The following is a 21,874-nucleotide window of genomic DNA, read 5'->3' on the forward strand; positions in this document are numbered from 1 at the left end:
GTCTTGCCCATGGATAGCAGAAAGCTTAAGCTTCTTTGGACTTATACTGCATATCTTCAATTGAATCTACAAAAACAGTGAATTTTAATAATTTCCCCAAATTCCTACTCCTATTGCCTTTAACAGAACGTTAGAGGTAGCTACTGTATAATCACAGTAGCCTCTTCTGAACTGCCTTGGGTTATTTTTCTTTTCTGCTTTTCTGTCCCTTATATACAGAATACACGTTTACCTAAACCTTCTCCCTCCCAGTCTAATTCAAAATGAAATGGAAATAAAAATCATAAGCTCAAACCTAAGAAAACTACATTATCTACACTAAAGTTTGAGGATAAGACCATCTCCTTACATTATAGTTGTAATGTGGTGAATTCACACTGTATCAATTCTTTTTCATCAAACTCGTTTGTGTACTTCTTCAGTCTTAATTGTATGCCATTTAAAAATCTATTATTATTCCTCCCAGAATGGCTAATCATTTACACAGCACACCATTAGTTACAGACTGTCCTCTAGGAACTTGACCTAATTCATCCTTTCTGTATCTGATTCCTATTACAGATTTCCACTTCTATGCATTACCCTACCCACTCCTCTTCAACCTTCTAGCAGACATTAAATATAGTTAGTAACTGGACAGGTCATAAGGCAAACTGTCTAAACTGCCCCTATAAAATATGTGGAACATCTTTTTCCTCCAGACAACATTTCTACATTTAGAGAACAGAAAGTTCTCTAAACATATACCAAGCAATGTGCAGCTTAACCTTAAAAAGTTAACTATAAATGAGCTGCGTGGTGGGGAGAAGGAAATTATAGTGAACAGCAGACACCTTGGAATTAGGATTTTGTGACCTGGGCTTTATGCTGTCACTATCACAGCCTAGTTGTGTGACTACGGACATTCCACCAGATGACCTCCAAGTTCCCTTCCAGTATTAAATTTCAAAGGGAATTTTAAAGAGATTCATTTGTGTAGGAGATTACCAGAAAGATACAGGAGTCTCATGGCCTCTGCTAACACAGCCCCACAAATTTAGTTATATTCCTTGTTGCATGTCTTTGGGAGTAAGCCATCTGGTGTAAAGTGAACTGAATTCAAAACTTGTTCACAGTCCTCTAAAAATATATAGAGAACATAGTGTTAAATTTTCAGGCAAGTGGCAAAAAAAAAAAATTTATGATTTTAGTAATCGTCCACACCACAATATTTCCTTCTAAAAGCACTGGAGAGTCTCATATAACATAATCATCGTGGTCTCTATTTTCAGATATCTGAAAGATGTTGATCCCTTAGACCATTCTCTCTAACTCAGTCAGGAATGGCCATGGAATGCCCCTCCTGAGTGGAAAAGCCAACTTCTAAGCAGCATCTGAGCAGAAACGCTATTGCAGTGCCTTTCCATATTCCTTCCCATCCTAGACGCCATCACTGTCCTGTGTCCTGTAAGAGGAATAGCAGGTATGATTGAGCTCTCAGGTAAGAGGCAGCCACCCATCTATTGGAAAAGATTCCAGGTCTGTTATCCACTCTCTCTGCCCCCACTTCTCCCACCTCCTCCTATCCCCCACTTAAATCATTAAATCTGTCAAATGTTTTAGGCACAGCTATGGCAAAACTGAAAGTTTACTTATTAAATTGCAATCAGCATTTCTAGCTATTCACATTTTTAAAGATGCAGCCTAGTGTCTGAACAAGATCCCTGATGAGATTCCTGCACACAGATGTTCATAACTTTTTTTCCTTTTTTAAAAGATACCTTCCATCTCTAAACTTTCATGATTCTCCTGAGAACCCCTGACCATTCAAAACTGTTAGGAGAGTGCCTGGAAATTCCTCCCTTCCACCATAGGCCATTCTATGGATGAGATGGTCTCTTTTTTGTAGAGTTATCCTAATATTCTGCCCCTCGACCTCACACACCCCACAAAACCTTCCTATGTACAGATGTATGCATTACTCCTCTTAAAAGTAGTGAGCTAATAGTTTTCTATTACTGGTTTCCCACACTTTTTTCCTAGTGATGGCTTCATATTTAATTTCATTTTTTTCAAAACAGAGGAAGCATTCCTAAGTCTTCAAATTTTCACCAAGTTGAGATTAGTACTTACTAACATGTATATCAATTAGGATTCATTTAAGTGCAAGTAACAAAAGATACAACTAAAAGTAACTTTAACAATCAAAATGTTATCTCATATAACAGTTAGAAGTAGCGCAGTTACTGGGTTAATTATTTCAATAGCACAGTGATGTCATTCAGGACTCAGGCCCCTTCCCTAACCAGTTCTTAACTCTGTATGTTATCAGCAGCCATTATGGTTGCAAAGTGGCTACACTTACGCACTCATATCAAGTGGAAGAAATAAGGGAAAGCCCTGCCTTGGATTTCTTTTTAAGAGCAAGGACATCTTTCCCAAAAAACTCCCTCAACAGTCTTCTCTGTTGTCCCATTGGCCAGGGTTGGATAACACATCCATTCCTGAACCAGCCTCTGATAAGAGGAATGGAATTATCATGATTGGCTTGCAACACTAACCCCAAGCTGCCCAGTGTCTGGGAAAAAAGGAGGTGGGGTGGGGAATACGTTAACAGAAAGAGGGAAGGGGGCTTCCCTGGTGGCGCGGTGGTTGGCGGTCCGCCTGCCGATGCAGGGGACACGGGTTCGTGCCCCGGTCCAGGAAGATCCCACATGCCGCAGAGCGGCTGGGCCCGTGAGCCACGGCCGCTGAGCCTGCGCGTAACGGGAGAGGCCACAACAGTGAGGGGCCCGCGTACAACCAAAAAAAAAAAAAAAAAAGAGGGAAGAATGGCTTTTGGGTAGATATCCAACGATGACTGTCACACATTGGTCTACGGCATCAAAAACCACTTTCCCACACATTATTTCCTGGTTTGACCTTCACTACAATGCTGTGAAGTTAAGGTGACAAAACCAATATGTAGAAATAGAGGCTCAAATAGGTTAAATGATTTACCCAAGATCTGATAACTAGTTAGTGATGGAGTTAGTATTCAATCTCAGTTTTTCTTGGCTCCAAAGGCAAAGCTTTTTCCACTCTACTACACTGCCTGGATTTAATCTTTTTAACCTGATGATCCAGGTTGTGGGTAGTTCAAAGATGAGTGGAGAGTAGGAGAAAAGAGAGTGATTTCCTCTCCCAGTATGTCGATACTGTGCCAAGTAAACACTTGCTCTTTTTTGTAATCCTTCTCCATCCTTCCTCCATCCTCCACACACAAGTTTTTCATTACTCTCTTGAGGGAAAGTGTAGAAGGAGTAGCTTGTACAACATCTAAATAGCCTGAAGCGTGCCCCAGTTTCCCTGAGATAGTGCCAGTGTGTAATTATCAATAGATAATTTCACTCAAAATTGTCCATTTAGATAACGAGTTATATAGTCACGCTAATTATGAGGTCTCATGATTCCCATACCTGGAGGATATGGGAAATATTAGCAAGTTAATATTAACACCTTGGAGAAAATATCTTGGCTCCCTATGAATCTTTTATTCATGACTGACTTCAGTCTTCTCCATCACTCATGCTCACTTCATCTCTCATTGTACCCCTCACTCAGCTTCAAGCATGCTAATCCTTACGCTTTCCCTACCCTTCCACTGCAGCGGCCACCTATCATCCCAAAATGTTCTCGTTGCTGTGCTTGAATTTTTACATTTTATCTCCAGCTCAGCCTCCTCCTAACGCCTCCCTAATGAATCCAGCCAACATCAACCAAAAAGCCATCATGAGCAAACTTCCCTCATTCTGTTCACTCTCCCTCTCCCCTTCACCCTCAATTCTTGTGGCCATTTTGTCCAAAGATAGTTACTTCATTTGTGTATTTTCCAGTAGTTTTGCAAATAGATGCTCTGCCTCCCTAAATAAAGCGTAAGGTCTTTAAGGGTAAATGTCCCATTTTCTAATTCTTTTGCATTGCCCAAAGCATCTATTATTCTGTGCATTGTAGAGAATCTGTACATGCTGACTGAATAACCTACGTTGCTAAATGTAGCAACAGAGAATGTCCATAATGGACATTACTTTCAGAATTATAGATAATACCTTGTGAGGCAGGTGTCCCTGCTACCCTCCCCCAGGTTATTTTAGTCCCATTGAGGCTATGTCTGCAACCTCTAAGTGGATTTTTTTAAATGCAGCTAGAGTTACAACTGAACCCAGGTTAGGGTCTGTGCCGAGTGGTCACTGAGATTTTTTCCATTGTTTATGACTATACAAACTGAATCCTAACACCACCATTCTTGAGTCTGCCAGTCTAGCAGACTTGGACTTTCCATGCTAATTACTACTGCTTTTCCTCTACGGAAGAAGGAACGGTTTTATTTAAAGTTTCATTTTTCCCTCGTTTACCCAAGTTTGCCTTGTTAAAAGCCTTTGGATCTAGATTCTACTGGGCGTTTACTCTTGAAGCTGGGACTACACTGCGTAATTGGAACACTCCAATGTGAATCCTAAGAGAGTCCTCCCAGAGAGTATGGCACACCAAATTTCATTTCTGCCAAGAAGTAAATAGAAGGTTTAGAACTATCTTAGGGGGATGGGCAGTTCTTGACATGCACCAACTGTCCCTCAAGACTGCATAAAACAGATGTACAGAGAAATACCTTTTCTGCCCCTCTCCTTTCAGCTGCTAACTTCCCTGTTCTCCTGTTATATATATTTACTTATTTGCATAAAAGATATCATTTGCAAGCCTTACCTCAGAGTGGCAACCAGCCACCCCAGTTTTACTAGATAACATATTTTTCTACTTGATATTTCCCCAAATACATTGAATTGCAGTGTATCTGCTTTTTCTTTTTTTTAAGCGAATCAATTTCATGTTAATCTGTTGCCTACATCTTTTTGAAATACTCACTGGATAAAGCTTGAACTATTTTCTATTTTGCAACAATGCCACTGAGACATCTTGGGGGAAGCCCCTTGATTATTCTAACTCACTGCAGTGTTGTGGAAAACAGAATCATATACACAAGTGAAATTTCACATTCAGAACATCCACTACTCTTCTAAGTATGGAATACTCCTGATTAGATATGCATATATTCATTGACTGTGTTGCTCAACTCCTTATTTTAGAGAGGGCCAATAACCCTCTTGTTAAAAACTACCGTGTGGCATTATTACAAAGTCAAGGTTGCATGAGGGTTTTGGAAATTCCAAATGATATAAATGTTTACAAGGGCCAAACTTTTTTTTTTGACATCTTTAAGTTTTTTATTTTTGAACGCTAGGCAGCATTTTGTGCCATTGTGATGGGAACCTAATGGCTAATGTGAAATAATGCTGTCATGTCATTTAAAAGGTTAATGAAAATGTAAAGAGGAAACTTTAATACTGCATAAATACAAATAAAACTCTCTTTGAGAGAAACTCATCTGGGTTAGGGTGGCTTGCTTGAAAAATTCTCTTGGCTGTCCATCATCTCTGAATAATTATTTCACTCCTCTGTCTTTACCCAAGGAGACTCAACTTGAGGCAAAGATCTTTACACAGTGATTCAGGAGGTTTGGGAAAGCAGGACTCATTAGGCTAAAGATTGGGAAAATTACTATCCTGCCAGCAATGGAACATCTCTTTGGCTACCACCTCACCTAAACCTTGATTGAATCCAAAAATTAGCTGAACTTTCCAAACCAGTCTCCTGCTATTTTAATTCACAGCACCCTGTACTACATAACTGGATCTTTCAAAAGCAGGTGCTACATGTATACAGAAAGAAATGCATACCTTCCGTTGCCTCTCAAAATCCGTTATGCTAAATTCACCAAATATGTTAGAAGATGTTAAGTGTTTTGTTCCTTGTGTTTTTTAATCTCCACTAATCATTTTGCTGAATTGTCTATTACCCTCCTACTAAATGTGAATTAGCTAATTCCTGAATGGCATTACACAGCTCTTGTAAATAAAATAACCCCTTTTCCCCTCTTTATTTTTCAGCAGGCAGAACTCCTTTAATTACAGAGGTACATAAATTACAATATATTAATGTTCTTTTGCTCTTTTGACATAAGCATCTGCTTTCTTACATAAGCAGATAATACTTTTTTATACCTACCAGACGACTAAAAAGCTCAAGGGCAAGAATGAGTACTTCCAGAAACCTACAGAAATTTTAATGAAATGAGACAGGTTTCACCGATGCCAAGAAAGAAAAGGTAGACTCCTTACTTTTGTAATCCAACTTTCTATTTTGTATCAGTATATACTGTATTTTCTGATTGAAACTGCTGTTCTCTCTAATGAAACTTGTGCTTTTCTGTAGTTGCTTTTTACATTTGAAATCAAAATTTCATACAGTATGCTTGACTTGTACCCTTTCTGTTAGGAATTTGATTAAATATCCTAACCGTTTCATTAATTCCTTTTTACATGCTTAAGTATTTGACGTTAGGCCTTTGCTATCTCAAAAATGATCTGTGGACAAAATCCATGAAGCCTGGAGACTGTGATTTATACACATGAAAGAAGAAATAGATTTCCCGTTTAGCAGTGAATCAGTGACCAAGAAGCTGTTCAGTGTCTTCTGATTACTGACCCTTTTACCCTTCATGGCCTTTTTTCTACTCATCATTCATTGAGTAATCATGTATTCTTGTAAAATGCAAAATCAACTTACATGCAATCAGGTATGGACACAAGAAATGCTTGTGCTCTCGATTTCAGGACTCACAGTCTCATACCTTAGCACTCACGGGACTGTAGTTTACTCATTATTTTGTTAATAGTGTGGCTTTGCTATAAAATAAGTTGCTGTTTTCTTTGCTTTAGTACTACAAGATTTTAAATGTTGCAGCAAATGAAAGAAAGAAAACACGTTTGAAGGCTGGTGTCAAAAACCATCAGCTGTACTTACAAAAGCCGTTGTGCAGCTTCTGAAATGAAGTTTATTGCTGTAAATATGTACAATTTATGTTAGCCTGTTTATTCCTAAAACACAAATAAAACTTTTTTTATTAAAAATGCCTACATATAAAAAGCTTACTTTGTACTATGTTTAAAAACATGCAAGATTTCAGGCATATCTTTTTATAATCCTTAAAAATGTTTAGAATTCTGAATCTTTCATTTGGGAGCTTTTATTATAAAATTTAATACAAAACAAAATCCCTTTACTTGGAAGAAATTCTTTGCAGTATTATCCAACAATTGGGAGAAAAATGCCAGCACTCTTCCAGGAGCTTGTTTCTGTACCACTTTGATTTTTTTTTTTTTAATATTCTTTAAGATAACATGCCTTACAAACATTTGAACATATGGAGTGTTTACATATTAGGGAATAAAAAAAGAAGAAATGAAGTTTCCTTGTATTCAAAAATGATGCCTAAAACGGACTTTAATAGCATCCATTTGTGAGGTGCGTTATGTCATATTTCTTTTAAAAATCTCCACTGTAAATATGAATAGTAGAGTTGGCCTATTTGTCAGTCTTTCCTAATTTGAAGACTTCCAAACTCTGAACTCATTCTCTCCCTTCACAAATAATATGTTGACAATAAAATAATGAACAGACAAAAGGTGTGAAGTTCATTTATCCGTTAATTGGTGATTAGTAGAATAGCTTTTCAATAAGAGTCTAAATTCCAGCCTAGAGATGGCTTTAACATTCATCCAGCAGTATAACTGGGAATCTGCACTTTATCATTGGAGCCTTGGCCTGCAGAGCTACCAGGGGTTTAGACACCCTACACTTGGCTACTCTTTCCAGAAGACTATGTTATACAACGGGAGAAAGAAATGGCCATCCAGTTTTATTTAAATTAGAAAGTAACAAATATATACATAGCATTTTTAGGATTTGCTATAGGGATTATAAATAAGAAGAAGCTAGCATAAGGTAGGGGTTTGTGTATCTCTGTCGTCACTAGTACCAGCCAAGAATATGGAGAAATTGGAACCCTTGTGCACTTTTGGTGGGAATGTAAAATGACATCATGGCTATGGAAAAAAGTGTGGAGATGTCTCAAAAAGTTAAAAATAGAACTACCATGTGATTCAGCAATCCCACTTCAAGGTATTTAGCATAAATAATTGGAAACAGGCTCTCGAAGAGATATTTGCACTCCTGTGCTCACTGCAACATTAGTCACAATAACCAAGAGGTGAAAAAAACAACTTAAATGTCCGTTGACAGATTAATGGATTTTAAAAAAATGTGGTATATACATGTAATGGAATATTATTCAGCCTTTAAAAAAAAAGAAGGAAATCCTGAGGACATTATGGTAAGCATATGGAATATGGTAGCTATAGAAGGACAAAGGCTGTGTGATTCCACTTATGAGTATCAAAAGTAGTCAAATTCTTGAAGCAGAAAGCAAAATGGGGATTGCCAGGGACTGGAGGAGGGAGAAATAGGGAGTTGCTGTTCATGGATAGAGTCTCAATGCTGCACAACAATGTATATACATGTTAACAATACTGTTAACAATACTGTACTGCAGACAAACATTTAAGAGAGTAGATTTCATATTCTGTTTTTTGCCACAATTTTAAAAAAAGAAAGAAATGCAAAGTGGTATAGCCACTTTGAAAAAGTTTGACAGTTTCTTATAACATTAAACATAGTTGTGCAAAACTGGGGCTTCCCTGGGGGCGCAGTGGTTGAGAATCCACCTGCCAATGCAGGGGACACAGGTTCGAGCCCTGGTCCGGGAAGATCCCACATGCCGCGGAGCAGCTAAGCCCATGCGCCACAACTACTGAGCCTGTGCTCTAGCCCGTGAGCCACAACTACTGAGCCCACGTGCCACAACTACTGAAGCCCATGCACCTAGAGCTCGTGCTCTGCACCAAAAGAAGCCTCCACAGTGAGAAGCCCGCGCACCACAACAAAGAGCAGCCCCCGCTCTCCACAACCAGAGAAAGTCCACGCGAAGCAACGAACACCCAACACAGCCAAAAATAAATAAATAAAACAAATTTATTTTTTAAAAAAACACAGTTGTGCAAAACGATCCAACAATCACATTCCTAGGTATTGTTCAGTTAGTTTCAAAACTTATGTCCACATAAGAACTTGCCTGTGCATGGTTACAACAGCTTTATTCATAATTGCCCCCAAAATGAAAAGAACCTATTTCCTTCAACAAGTGAATATAAACGGTGGTACACCTACACAATGAAATACTTCTCAGAGAGAAAACAGAAATGAGTTATTAAGGCAAAAAGACCTGGAAGAAAAGCATACTGATAAGTGAAAGAAGCCAGTCTGAAAAGACTACACACTACATGATCCCAACTACACGACATTCCGGAAAAGGGAAAGCTATAATGACATTAAGAAAAATCACTAGTTGTCTGGGGTTCTGAGGAAGATGGAGAGGGATGATTAAGTAAAGCATAGGGGATTTTTAGGGTGTTGAACTATTCTGTGGAGTCAGTACATGTGTTAGTTCACAACCTCGGGAGTTTCCCAAGTGTAATCAGAAACCAGCCCCCACCCATGCAGGGCAAGGATCTCTTGCCCTTTGAGAGGTGAACCACTCCAGATTAGTAGGTAGTGGTTTTAACAAGAAAGACAACGTCCAAGACTTGCCTTGGGCGGCCACCAAGACAAGTAGGTCTCTGCCTCAACCCACCCAAGTCTTAAAAGTTTACATAGAAGCCTTAACTGGATTCAGTCACATATATAGTCCAGAGTCTCAATACCACATTATCACCTCTGGGCAGGATCCTTGGGGCAGCTTGTGGGAGTGGAGAAAACAAGTGGAATGCACATTCCAAGGACAGGGGAGGGGGCAAGGAGCCTCCTATTGCCAGGGTCCAGCTCACGGGTCAACAGCTGGTCACATCCTCTCGATGACCTCCCCCAACAACATGACATTAGGCATTTGTCAAAACTCAGAACTGTTCAACAAAAAGAATACACCTTAATGTATGCAAATTTAAATCTAAGAAGCTGGGGGATCCCAGCAAGGAAGACAGATTACAGCAAAAAATCTCACTATTACAAACGTATAAAACAACCTCATGAAGGGAGTGGGGAGGAGAGGTACTGACCCAAGTAACTTGGAAATGAGTGGAGTCTGTGAGACTAAAGGCAAAAGAAATAAATCCTTCCTGGGAAGAAAAAGAAAATTTCCCCCTCCCACACAGGGGTACAGATTAACAACCTTGACTGCTATATATATTCTGGAATGAATGGTGAATGGGGGCATTCAGGTTTCTCACTGCTGGAATGTGAATTCACAGATAAGGGAGGGTAGCAGGCTAGAATGATCCCTGTGTAATGAAGCAGAGTTGGAGACATCAGGAGGAACTCATGTGCAGCTTAATATACAGATGATTATATAAAGAAGTATTTATAGATATGTGTATATACACAGGTTAGTTTACATGCATGGATTTCTTTGTTCGGTCAGCTGAGAGGGCCCAAAAAAACAACAATGAGCACACCCAGCTTGGTTTCTAATACCATTCTTCAATAAACTGAACCAGGGCTTCTTGGAGAAATGGTTGATTCTAGGACTGGGAAGAAAATTGACAAGATGAGCGTGGAGCATCTAGTATTGCCAGGAAGTTAAGGAGAGAATATAAAATAAATAAAATCCACCTCAAGGGTATGTCAAAGGACAAAGGAGCCAAGTGAAGAGCTCCAAATGGCCAAAGCTGAAACAATTTAAGTAATAAAATAAGTAATACTGGATTATAACCCAAAGTATAAAATAAATATCCATGAGTCCATACTATATAAATGATTAAATTAATTAATAAAGAGACAAATCTATGTGGAAGAATTCCAAAGCATTTATGTAACTATTCGGACCTCAAGGAGGGGGAGCCTAATTCCTTAAGTCTGGGTTGTACATAGTGGCTTCCTTCCAAAGAGGACAGTATGGAAGAAGGAGAAATAAAGAATAACTTTACAGTGAAGAAACTTGACAAACACTACCTCCGCTGGGTGATCAAGGTCAATGTCAATTCATAAATACTGTTAAGAGTCTGTACCCTTGAGATGATGTGATGTAAATGGCACTTTACCTCTGTGATCTTCCTGCCCCAAACCCACAAGCCCAGTGTACACAGGAGAAAATTATTAAATTCCAATAGAGGGGCATCCTACAAAATATCTCACCCATATTCCTCAAACTATCAAGGTCATCAAAAACAAGTATGGGAAATTATCACAGCAAGAGAAGCCTAAGGAGACATGATAAATATGAAATGGAATCCTGGAAGAGAAAAAGGACATTAGGTAAAAACTTAGGAAATCTAAATAAACTATGGAATTTAGTTAATAATAATGTATTGATATTAGTTCATCAATTATAACAAATGGACCATACTAATATGTTAGTAACAGTGGAAACTGGATGTGGGGTATATGAGATCTCTTTGTACTATCTGCTTCATTTTTCTGTACATCCAAAACTGTTCTAAAAAAATAAGCTATTTACAAAAAAAAGAAAAAGAAAAAAAAAGATAAGCCACAAATTAGGAGAGAATATTTAAATACCTTCAAGGCATATATGTGATAAAGACTTGTATCCAGGCTATATAAAGAATTCCCAAAACTCGGAAGAAAACGATCCAATTTAAAAATGGGAAACTGATCTGGACACTTCACCAAAGATATACAGACAGCAAATAAGCACATGAAAAGATACTCAACATCATTAGGGAAATGAATATTATTAAAACAACAATGAGACACCACAACACACCTAAGAACAGCTGAAATTAGAAAGACTGACCATACCAAGTGTTAGCGAGGTGGTGGAGGTGGAACTCTCATAGACTGTGGTATGGAATGTAAAATGTAAAAATCACTTTGGAATACAGTTTGGCAGTGAAAAGATAAACATACACCTACCACATGATCCAGCCATTTCACTCCTAAGTATTTACTTCCAAAAGAAAGCATATGTCCATACAAAGACACATACAAGAATGTTCATAGCATTCTGTGTATTGTAACAGCCAAAAACTGTTAACCACCAAAACATCCATTAACAGGTGAACAGATAAACAAATGATGGTGGAATTCTACAACAGAATACTTCTCAACAATAAAAAGGAATGAACCACTGATATATGCAGTATCATGGATGAACTTAAAATAATACTGAAAGAAGCCAGATCACACAAAAAAAGAACATACTGTATGATTCCATTTATATTAAACTCTGGAAAACGGGAACTCATCTATAATGGCAGGACGCAGCTCAGTGGTCGTCTGGGGGTAAAGGGCGCAGGAGTAAGGATTACAAAGGAGTAGGACGACACTTTCAGGAGTGACTGGTTGTTCACCACCTTGAGGTGACGCTTTCATGGGTGTGCAGACGTCAAAACTGATCAGACTGCCCACTTTAAATATGTGCAGTCTATATCAGTCAGATTTCAATAAAGCATTTACATATGGTAATGAATAACGTAGTGAGAGAAGGACTAAGCAGAGTAAGGTTTTTCCCTTCTCAAAGGAAGGACTTTGTGGAGGGTTGAAATTCTGAAGGACCCTATATCAGTATTATTGCAAGTGCTCGCCTACAAACTGTTACTGGTCCACAACGACATAAGGAATTTGCACAAGAAGGTAAAACAACTACCTCCCAAAGCACGCTGGTTAGTTCAGCTGATTTTTTTTTTTCCCTGGCCAAAATTTCTCAGTGAAGAAAGAAGTATATTGATGAACATTGTGGCACAAGCTCCACATCTAATCACCAAGCTGTAACAAACAGTTCATAGAGTGGCATTAGCCTACAGACACGTTTTGAGTAGCACCGTCCGAACTGCACTCACTTTTGTTAATCTCACTAAGCCTACCCTCATCTGTATGATGAGAATAAGAGGGAATGCTCTGGACACCTCGAATAATAATCTGATGCTCTAATGAATTATAAATCTTGCAAAAATCAGGTACCAATGATGTGTTATTGAGTTATGTAGAAAGTCATCTGAAATAAAGCAATATATAAAAATAAAATATTTTTTATTTGCTCAAAATGCTTGTTTTTAAAGTTAACTGAAATTAAAAATGGTCTGTTTTCCAATGAAGTTGTTAACATCCAACACTTCATTAAGAGTTTGTAACAAATTAAGAGTTTACAACAAATGTGGTCTATATACAGTCTTAGCTGACATTTTGATAGTAGTGTATACTCTATACAATGACATGTATTCTTTTTATCAGAGCATACTCTCCTGATCAGACACAGAAATACAGAAGTTACAGTGTTATTTTCATTTTTATCTATGTTCTAATATGAGATTTTAGTTTCTATTATTCAAAACTCAAAATTGTTCACACAGATTTAGTGTTTTTTCATGTCTGGAGCACTTCTCTAAGAAATTTTACATTTTATAAACTTTCCTTTGAAATACGAGAAAAACATGGGATCTCCTGAGTTACAGATGTAGCTTATACATTCTTTAAAAGTTATTTTTTTAAAATATCACAAATTAACCATATATAACCATAATAAACATCCTTGCTATTCACATAGTTCTTTAAGCAATATTCAAGTATATTTGTGCTTGTAAGTTTCCATTACTTTAGAGCCTACTTTTAGCTTTCAATAAAACTGTATATCTGTAAAGGTTTCTCAAATATGTAATAAATGAAGCAAAACAGTCATTATGAAAATATAAACTGCTATTATAGCCTTTTCATCTTTCATGTTTTTATGCATTTCTTGTCAACCACATAATTTCCTGTTCTTTAGGGAAGTTGATAAATTGTTGTCTTTGTAATCTCAACACTGCTGCTTTCTCAGCAGGCCATAAGAGTATATCACAGGTTTCCTAACACATGGTATTCACTCTGCCGTATCAGTTGTAGCAGTGGAATCCGATAATATTGGTATTCATCACTTCCAGTTATTTCAACTGCAGGACCACCTTAAAACACAAGGGAGGGAAGGGTGGGAATCAGGTTATCCCAGAATGATGCCAGTATCTGCTGAATGAGATGCTTTGAAATCTCTGAAGAAGGGGCTGGAGAACTAACAAGTACAATGCACAGAAGGCACAGGTCTGCCAGGATCCATGCTTCAGACTCATCTAACATTTACACCAGGCTCTGCCACACACGTCTCCAGACTTGTAGCCTCATCCAAAGGCAAGCCAGGCTACCAGTTTGTTACTGGGCATGTGGACCAGTCATCAAGGCACCACGATGGCCAAGTGACTGCAGAGTATGGAGGGAAGATGAAGTATACCAGACTTTCAAAAAGATCGAGCCAAGATGGGTTAGTGGCAAGAGAGGTTGGTAAGAATAACTGACTTTAATCCTTGAGACACGATCACTAGAGACGACGCTCGGCAACAAGGAAAGGAACATACGCAACGTAGGGAATTATGTCTTCCTCACGGCAGCAGTTTCTACTGTCTAAATATTACTTTTCACATTAGTTAAACACTCGGAATTGTTACTGTTACTTAGCCAGTCCTTTGTAAATGTAAAGCTTTTGGTCCTTCATTAGCTCTATTTTGTCTCAAGCTGATTTCTGTCATAATAACTACAAACCATACTTTGTCTCTGGTACTTAAGGTGATTTTCTGCCATTTGTCCAGTAAATAAGACAATCTTTTCTTCAAGATCATTAATTATTAATCATTAAATGTCTTCAGAAAAATTTTTTTACCATTAATGAGCACTGGAGCAAAACAAATTTAGCTGTTATTCTTTAAAAAAAATAACCACTTGATAAATTATGTTCTATTAATGTAAATTAAATTTATAATTAATGTAATATCTAAAACTAGAGAACATATCAAAGTATCTTCTGTGCTTGACATAAAATATCAGGAACAAAAGAAATATTAAACATAAATGATTAGTTTTTCTTATATTGTTCTAATGGTATCAATCAGAAATTAAATATTTTGAACCATACAAAAAAATTAAAACACATACCTTATTAGCTGCTTCCAAGGAATTTATTAGATTCTGCAGCTCTTCTTTACTCATTTCAACAGAATACGGCTTGACTTCACCGTTTTCTTTCACATCTAGATGAAGGTTTAAAAGTGGCATTTGTAGTGTAGCAATCTTGTCACTAGAAAGTGCAAGCTGTTTAAAATGAGAAAAATACTAATTAGTAAGTAGTATTAAAAAGGAATATATTACATATGCATCAGAGCTTACAAACAACACGTTAGAAAAAAGAGTACTCCTGTTTGCTATGAAGTACAGGGAAATGTGAAAGGAATAAAGGAAATTAAACCCATGCCAAACCAGCATATATCTGAAGAATAGAAAAAGAAAAGAGAGAAAGTAGTTTAGGGGAAAAAGACAAGCAGTCAGGATTTTATGGTAGGAGTAGAAATCTAGAGCAGCGTTATGGCTGGGAAGTACTGAATGGGTTCAATGCATCAAGAAACAGAATTTTAAAGAAGTGTAATGATAACAACAGGATGAAAGTCCGTGTACAAAGATAAAACTAAAAACACCGTTAAGTCTCAGAAATTAAGATGCTTAAATAATGAGCAGATAACTCTCTATTAAGCTATTGAAAAATGTTATCAAGATACCATCTTTGATCAGAGCCACTCAACAAAAACATAGGACACTTTTACCTCTTCTACTTTCTGTCTAGAGGAAATGGAAGAACCAACTGTTGACGATACTAAAGCTTTTTGAAACAATCATCATAGCTTCACTGGCAGATGGCAAAGAGAAACTCAGTTTTCCTGGAATCTGAGCCAGTAACCCCACAATAACTGAATTTTGGAGTGCTACCACTTGCGAGAGTTTACTTGGGCAATAGTAAAGGACTCCCTCCCTGACAACCAACCTCAAAGGATCTCCCTTGTGGTGCATACACTACAGGACCAAACAAACCTTCACGTAGCTCCTCCATCCTCTCTCCAAAACACAGGACCCATAATATCTGAGAAAGCATCACCTTCAGGTTGTCCGCCTCATCAATAATTTTCCTCAATACTTCCAACAAGTGGTTTCCCAGCCTATGTTTGAATACCAGCTATGAGAAGGAGTGTGCTAACTCAAAAAGAGGTTAAAGTAATTTTCAGGGCTTCCCTGGTGGCGCAGTGTTGAGAGTCCACCTGCCGATGCAGGGGACGCAGGTTCGTGCCCCGGTCCAGGAAGATCCCACATGCCGCAGAGCGGCTGGGCCCGTGAGCCATGGCCACTGAGCCTGCATGTCCGGAGCCTGTGCTCCGCAACGGGAGAGGCCACAACAGTGAGAGGCCCGCGTACCGCAAAAAAAAAAAAAATAATTTTCAGATACGTATAGTGGTTAAATTATTATTTCTTAGGTTGAATTGAAACCTATCTTATTACAAATCATATACTTTAGCCTTTGTCCTATCCGCCAGAGCCACAGAGTACATATCTATTCCTTCATCTACATGACTTTTAGTCCTTTAATGACTTAAAGCTTTACTTAATTAAATTTATTATACTTGTAATTTATTATACATGGTTTAGATGTCTGCAGTGCACTTACTGATGCCCAAGTTAACACAAAAGATGTAATTTTAATTATCTTTGATACATTTTTAGGAAAATGTATTCTCAAAAATACAGAAATTTTAGATATATATTACAAAAAATAAATCTATTCAAAAAATGAAATAAAAAGCATAAATACTCATAAATAAATATATTCTCACCTTTAACTGCCAATCAAAATCCTGTAGCTGTGAAGAGGAAATATCAACTATTTCTTCCAACAGAGCCTGCTTGATTTCATCTTTCCTACTTTTTAAGCATTTCATGATAGCTTCTTGATGAGATGAATTCAACTGATCCAACTGCTGAGATATCTATGAAAATAAAAATAGATGGTTAGAAAATCAGTGAAAGGGCCTTTCTGTTTATTCTTTTAATTTTTATTGGAGTATGGCTGCTTTACAATGTTGTGCTAGCCTCCAGTGCACAACAAAATGAATCAGCCATACACATAGAGATATCCCGTCCCTTTTGGACTTCCCTCCCATTTAGGTTACCCCAGTGCATTAGGCAGAATCCCCTGTGCTATACAGTATGTTCCCATCATTTGTCTATTTTATACATAGTATTGATAATGTATACGTGTCAATCCCAGTCTCCTAATTCCTCCCACCCCACCCCTTCCCCCCTTGGTATCCACACATTGTTTTCTACGTCTCTGTCTCTATTTCTGCTTTGCAAATAAGACCACCTATACCACTTTTCTAGATTCCACATATATGCGTTATTATACGATATTCGCTTTTCTCTTTCTGACTTACTTCACTCTGTATGACACTCTCTAGGTTCATCCATGTCTCTACAGATGACCTAATTTCACTCCTTTTTATGGCTGAGTAATATTCCACTGTATACATGTACCACATCTTCTTTACCCATTCCTCTTTTGATGGACATTTAGGTTGCTTCCATGTCCTGGCTATTGTAAATAGTTCTGCTATGAACACTGGGGTGCATGTGTTTTTTTGAATTATGGTTTTCTCTGGATATATGCCCAGTAGTGGGATTGTTTGGTCATATGGTAGTTCTATTTTTAGTTTTTTTAAGGAACCTCCATACTGTTTTCCATAGCAGCTGTATCAATTTACATTCCTACCAACAGTGTATGAGGGTTCCCTTTTCTCCACACCCTCTCCAGCATTTATTGTTTGTAGACTTTTTGATGATGGCCATTCTGACCAATGTGAGGTGATACCTCCTGGTAGTTTTGATTTGCATTTCTCTCATAATTAGTGATGCTGAGCATCTTTAGGGCCTTTCTGTTTAAAATGTAAACAACAGTCACACTCTCACATACCCTTTAAAATAGTAGTATCAATAAATGAAAAAAAAAACTTCTATAACCATGAAACAATAAGATGAGGATGCATAACCAATAAACAAGAGGTTTTAACAAATTTTTGCAAAACAGAAAGTAAAAAGGGCTGACCAGTGAAGCAGAATAAGAGTGAATACACTTGGAAACCACTAAAGCTGGTATACCTATATTAATGTATCAGAAAACAGACTTTAAGAAATAGAGCAGGATAGCAAAAGGGTTGCTCAACAGAAATACATAACAATCATAAATGTGTGTGCACGTAATAACACCACTTCAAAATATATAAAGCACCAAAACTTGGTAGCAATAGAGAAATGGGTAAATCAACTTTCATAATTAGAGATGTTAACAAACCTCTCAGTAACTAATAGAAAGAGACAAAAAAATCAGTAAAAATATAGCATTGAAAAACATTTTCTGCTTAACCTAACTACACATAGAACACTACACCCTACGATTGCAGAATACATATTATCTTCAAGTGTATATGGGACATCCCCCAAAATGAAACATACGCTGAGCCATGTCGCAAATCACAAGATTTCAAAGGATTGGAACCATACTATTTATATTTTTGAGCCACTGTGTAATTAAATCATAACTGAAAAAAAATTCCAACATCTGAAAATTAAGCAACATGGTAACACAGTACTAAGTGACAAAAGAAATAAATCTTGCACAAACTTTCAGAGAAAAAGGAGAAAAAAACAAAACAAACAACTTCCTAATTCATTCCATGAGACCAGAATAAAACTTTATATTCTGAAAAAAAAATTATAGGAAAAAAAAATTATGGGCCAATATCACTCAAATATAGATGAAAAAATCCTAAACAAAATATTGGCAAATCAAACCAAAAGATACATTAAAAAAGATAATACATCATGACCAAGTTGAGTTTATTTTGGCAACGTAAGGTTAGCTTAACATTCAAAAATCAATGCAAGGCATCACATTAACAAAATAAAGGTGAAAATAATAAATTCAGGAAAAAAGCATTTGATAAAATTCAATACCTATTAATGATAAAAATTCTCAGCAAAGTAAGAATTGTAGGAAGCTTCTTTAATCTAATCACGGATACCCATAAAATCATACAGCTGACACACTAAATTGTGAAATAGTGAACACATACATTCTCTGTAAGGTCAGGAACAAGGCACTGCTTTTCTTTTTTCCCCAAAACTGTCCTGAAAGTATAAGCCAGTGCAATAAGAGGGGAAAAAAAGAAATAAAAGGTATTAAAATTGAAAAAGAAAATGATTGCATACAAAAAAAATCCAAAAAAATTTATAAACCATTATATATAAATTTAGAAAGACTGTTGGACACAAAGTATATAAAAATCAACAGTTTGCACATACTAGCAATATGCAATTGGAGAGCAAAATTAAAGAACATCAGAAACATCAGTTACTTAGAAATAAATCCAACAAAATATTTGCAAGACCTCTACACTGAAAACTACAAAATATTAGAGCAAAACTGAAGTTAATCTAAATGAATGGAAGGTTATACCATATTCATAGATCAGAAGGCTCAGTACTGTTAAGATGTCAATTCTCTCCAAAACAGTCTAGAGATTCAGTGCAATCCCATGCTATGCACTTAATGTCCCCTAAAAATTCATGTTAAAACTCTGACCTTCGGGCTTCCCTGGTGGCGCAGTGGTTGAGAGTGGTTGAGAGTCCGCACTATTCATAATAATGAAAGAGGCAATGACCCAACTATTCATCAGTAGGGGGATAGAAAAATAAGCCCTACTAATTCCTATCATCAAATACTACAAGGGGTTAAAATACATAAACCAGATCTACATTTATGAACAGTGGTAAATCTAAAACGCAGCGTGGCAGGAAAATTACAAATAAACATTACCATTGACAAGTTACACATTTAAACAGCTCAAATAATTGTATATATTGCTTAAAGATGCAAATATTCACACAATATAGAATACAAAACACGCACACAACTTCACAAGTGGTAATCTCTAGGGGGAGGGTGATATTTATGTGTATCTGTAATGCCTTGTTTCTAAAACACACACAAACCTGAAATACATAAAATAAAATTTTAACAACTGTTTAATTGTGGTAATGGGAATATAGGTGTCAGTTATATAACCTTCCGTTTTCTTCTATATGACTTAAATGTTTCACAATTTTAAAATATACAAACAACCAAAAACAAAACTACAAAAATCCAGAACTTGCAGATTTTCCACTTAAAATTATGAGGTTTTTATTGTTATCTATTATACACTTAATAATGATGGCCCTTGTTTTATATAGTGCCCTGAAGACCAACTTAATAAAAAAAACTGAATACAAATTATTTATTATTTATCGTAAGGTATATAAATTTGGAATGAAGTTACCTCTTCATCAGATAAATTTTTACCAACTACAGCTTTGAAAAAGTTGGTAATGTCTTCTAGAACATGCATCCATTCTGTTGAATCCCAAACACTGTGATAATCCTGGTAGAGAGGATAAGTTCGGCCACAAATGCCATCAATTATTTTATGAAGAAGCTAGAGAGAAGAAAAAAGAGAAATAAATGTAATTATAAGTAAAATTATAAAACAGATTTATCTTCCTCGTAGCACATAAATGGTGTTGGGAGAAGTTCATGTTACCTTCAGGAGCAGCTGAGGTTGAAAAGCAACTATCCTTAACATTATTTTATTAATTAAAAGTTAGAGGGCTTCCCTGGTGGCGCAGTGGTTGGGAGTCCGCCTGCCGATGCAGGGGACACGGGTTCGTGCCCCGGTCCGGGAAGATCCCACATGCCGCGGAGCGGCTGGGCCCGTGAGCCATGGCCGCTGAGCCTGAGTGTCCGGAGCCTGTGCTCCGCAACAGGAGAGGCCACAACAGTGAGAGCCCCGTGTACCGCCAAAAAAAAAAAAAAAAGTTAGAGCTACACACACACACACACACACACACACACACACACACACACACACAAACAGACTTTCTGTAATTGTCCACCTTCAGAAGCTAAAATAATTTTATAGATACACTGTTGTTTCTCCAACGTTCCTGAAAGGAAGATGGTGAGTGTACAAGTTTCTCCTTGGGATTCCTTAGACATCGGATTTATACCAATAACGAAAAAACAAGGTATGACTCTTAGATCAAAGTCTTTTAACTGTAGATCTACACACCTCTTCTCTCCGTTTTCCACAACACCCACACTTATTTCTTTTGGTCTAAAAAAAGCCCTCGGTGCCTTTCTTTCTTTTTTACATTCCTTTCTCTCTACCCTACCTTAATGCCAGCAATGGAAACCCTAACACATATATAACTAAACAAAGTAATTAAGACTGGATTTTGGAACAAAACTGTCTAGTCTGAATCCTATTTCCACTACATACTAGTTTTGCCAAGTTATTTAAACATTCTGTGCCTGTTTCCTCATGTGTAAAACGAGGATATCATCTATCCCTATAATGTTGTATGGATTGAAGAATACATGCAGATCACTTGGCACACTCCTGGCATTAAACACTGCTTGCCATTGTTATCCTTCATCATCTTATTATTATCATCATCATCACTATTACTACTACTACTACGGTACTACGTTCCATGCCTTTAACATATATTAACTGAGTACCTACTATACCAGCACTATTCTAGGTAAATGATAAATATGGTTATCCTTCTCAAGGGATATTTGTGTCTTGTAAGAAGCATACTTGAACCCAAACAACTTGGAAATGCATTTAAGCAGCAAGGCTTCCAACTCTTTTCTCCTGGATCATATTCCAGTCCATTTTAAGCAGTAACTCCTCTATAAACACCACACATATCGGAACAGAGATGAGCAACTGGTGACCCTACTTCCAAATGTTGGCTAAAGCACTATGTGAACAGAAATTTTATTTATCATAAATTAACCAACATTTTCAACTTGAAATTCATTCAAAATTCTCTACCTATATTTTACCTTATCCCAAACTGTCCCCCATGCTAAAACAAAACTCAGAACACAAACTGAAAAATAAGAGTGCTATCCTTTTGGAATATATTTTTTAAATTAATTCACAAATATGTTAATGAGCCCTTCATTCCAGTTATTAAACAAGTTAATGTAAATACAAAGAAA

The 21,874-nt window shown here is 37.1% G+C and overlaps 1 protein-coding gene across 6 annotated transcripts in view; it reads right to left on the reverse strand.

Moving 5' to 3' along the window:
• The window catches only part of COMMD8 (COMM domain containing 8), a 271,516-nt gene that overhangs the window by 248,620 nt on the left and 1,022 nt on the right, over positions 1-21,874 (reverse strand). For 5 of the 6 annotated variants that reach the window (XM_067735877.1, XM_067735876.1, XM_067735878.1 and 2 more), the window contains exons 2-4: positions 20,142-20,297; positions 16,602-16,754; positions 14,881-15,036 (exon numbers count right to left, since the gene is read on the reverse strand). In XM_067735877.1, the coding sequence (XP_067591978.1) occupies positions 14,881-15,036; positions 16,602-16,754; positions 20,142-20,297 (465 nt within the window). Of the gene's footprint in view, positions 1-12,937; positions 13,863-14,880; positions 15,037-16,601; positions 16,755-20,141; positions 20,298-21,874 lie in introns of those variants that run through there. The other variant, XM_067735881.1, reaches the window with a different exon arrangement.

The sequence above is a fragment of the Pseudorca crassidens genome, chromosome 4 (genome assembly GCF_039906515.1).
Source record: "Pseudorca crassidens isolate mPseCra1 chromosome 4, mPseCra1.hap1, whole genome shotgun sequence".
In the NCBI taxonomy this organism is placed as follows: domain Eukaryota; kingdom Metazoa; phylum Chordata; class Mammalia; order Artiodactyla; family Delphinidae; genus Pseudorca; species Pseudorca crassidens.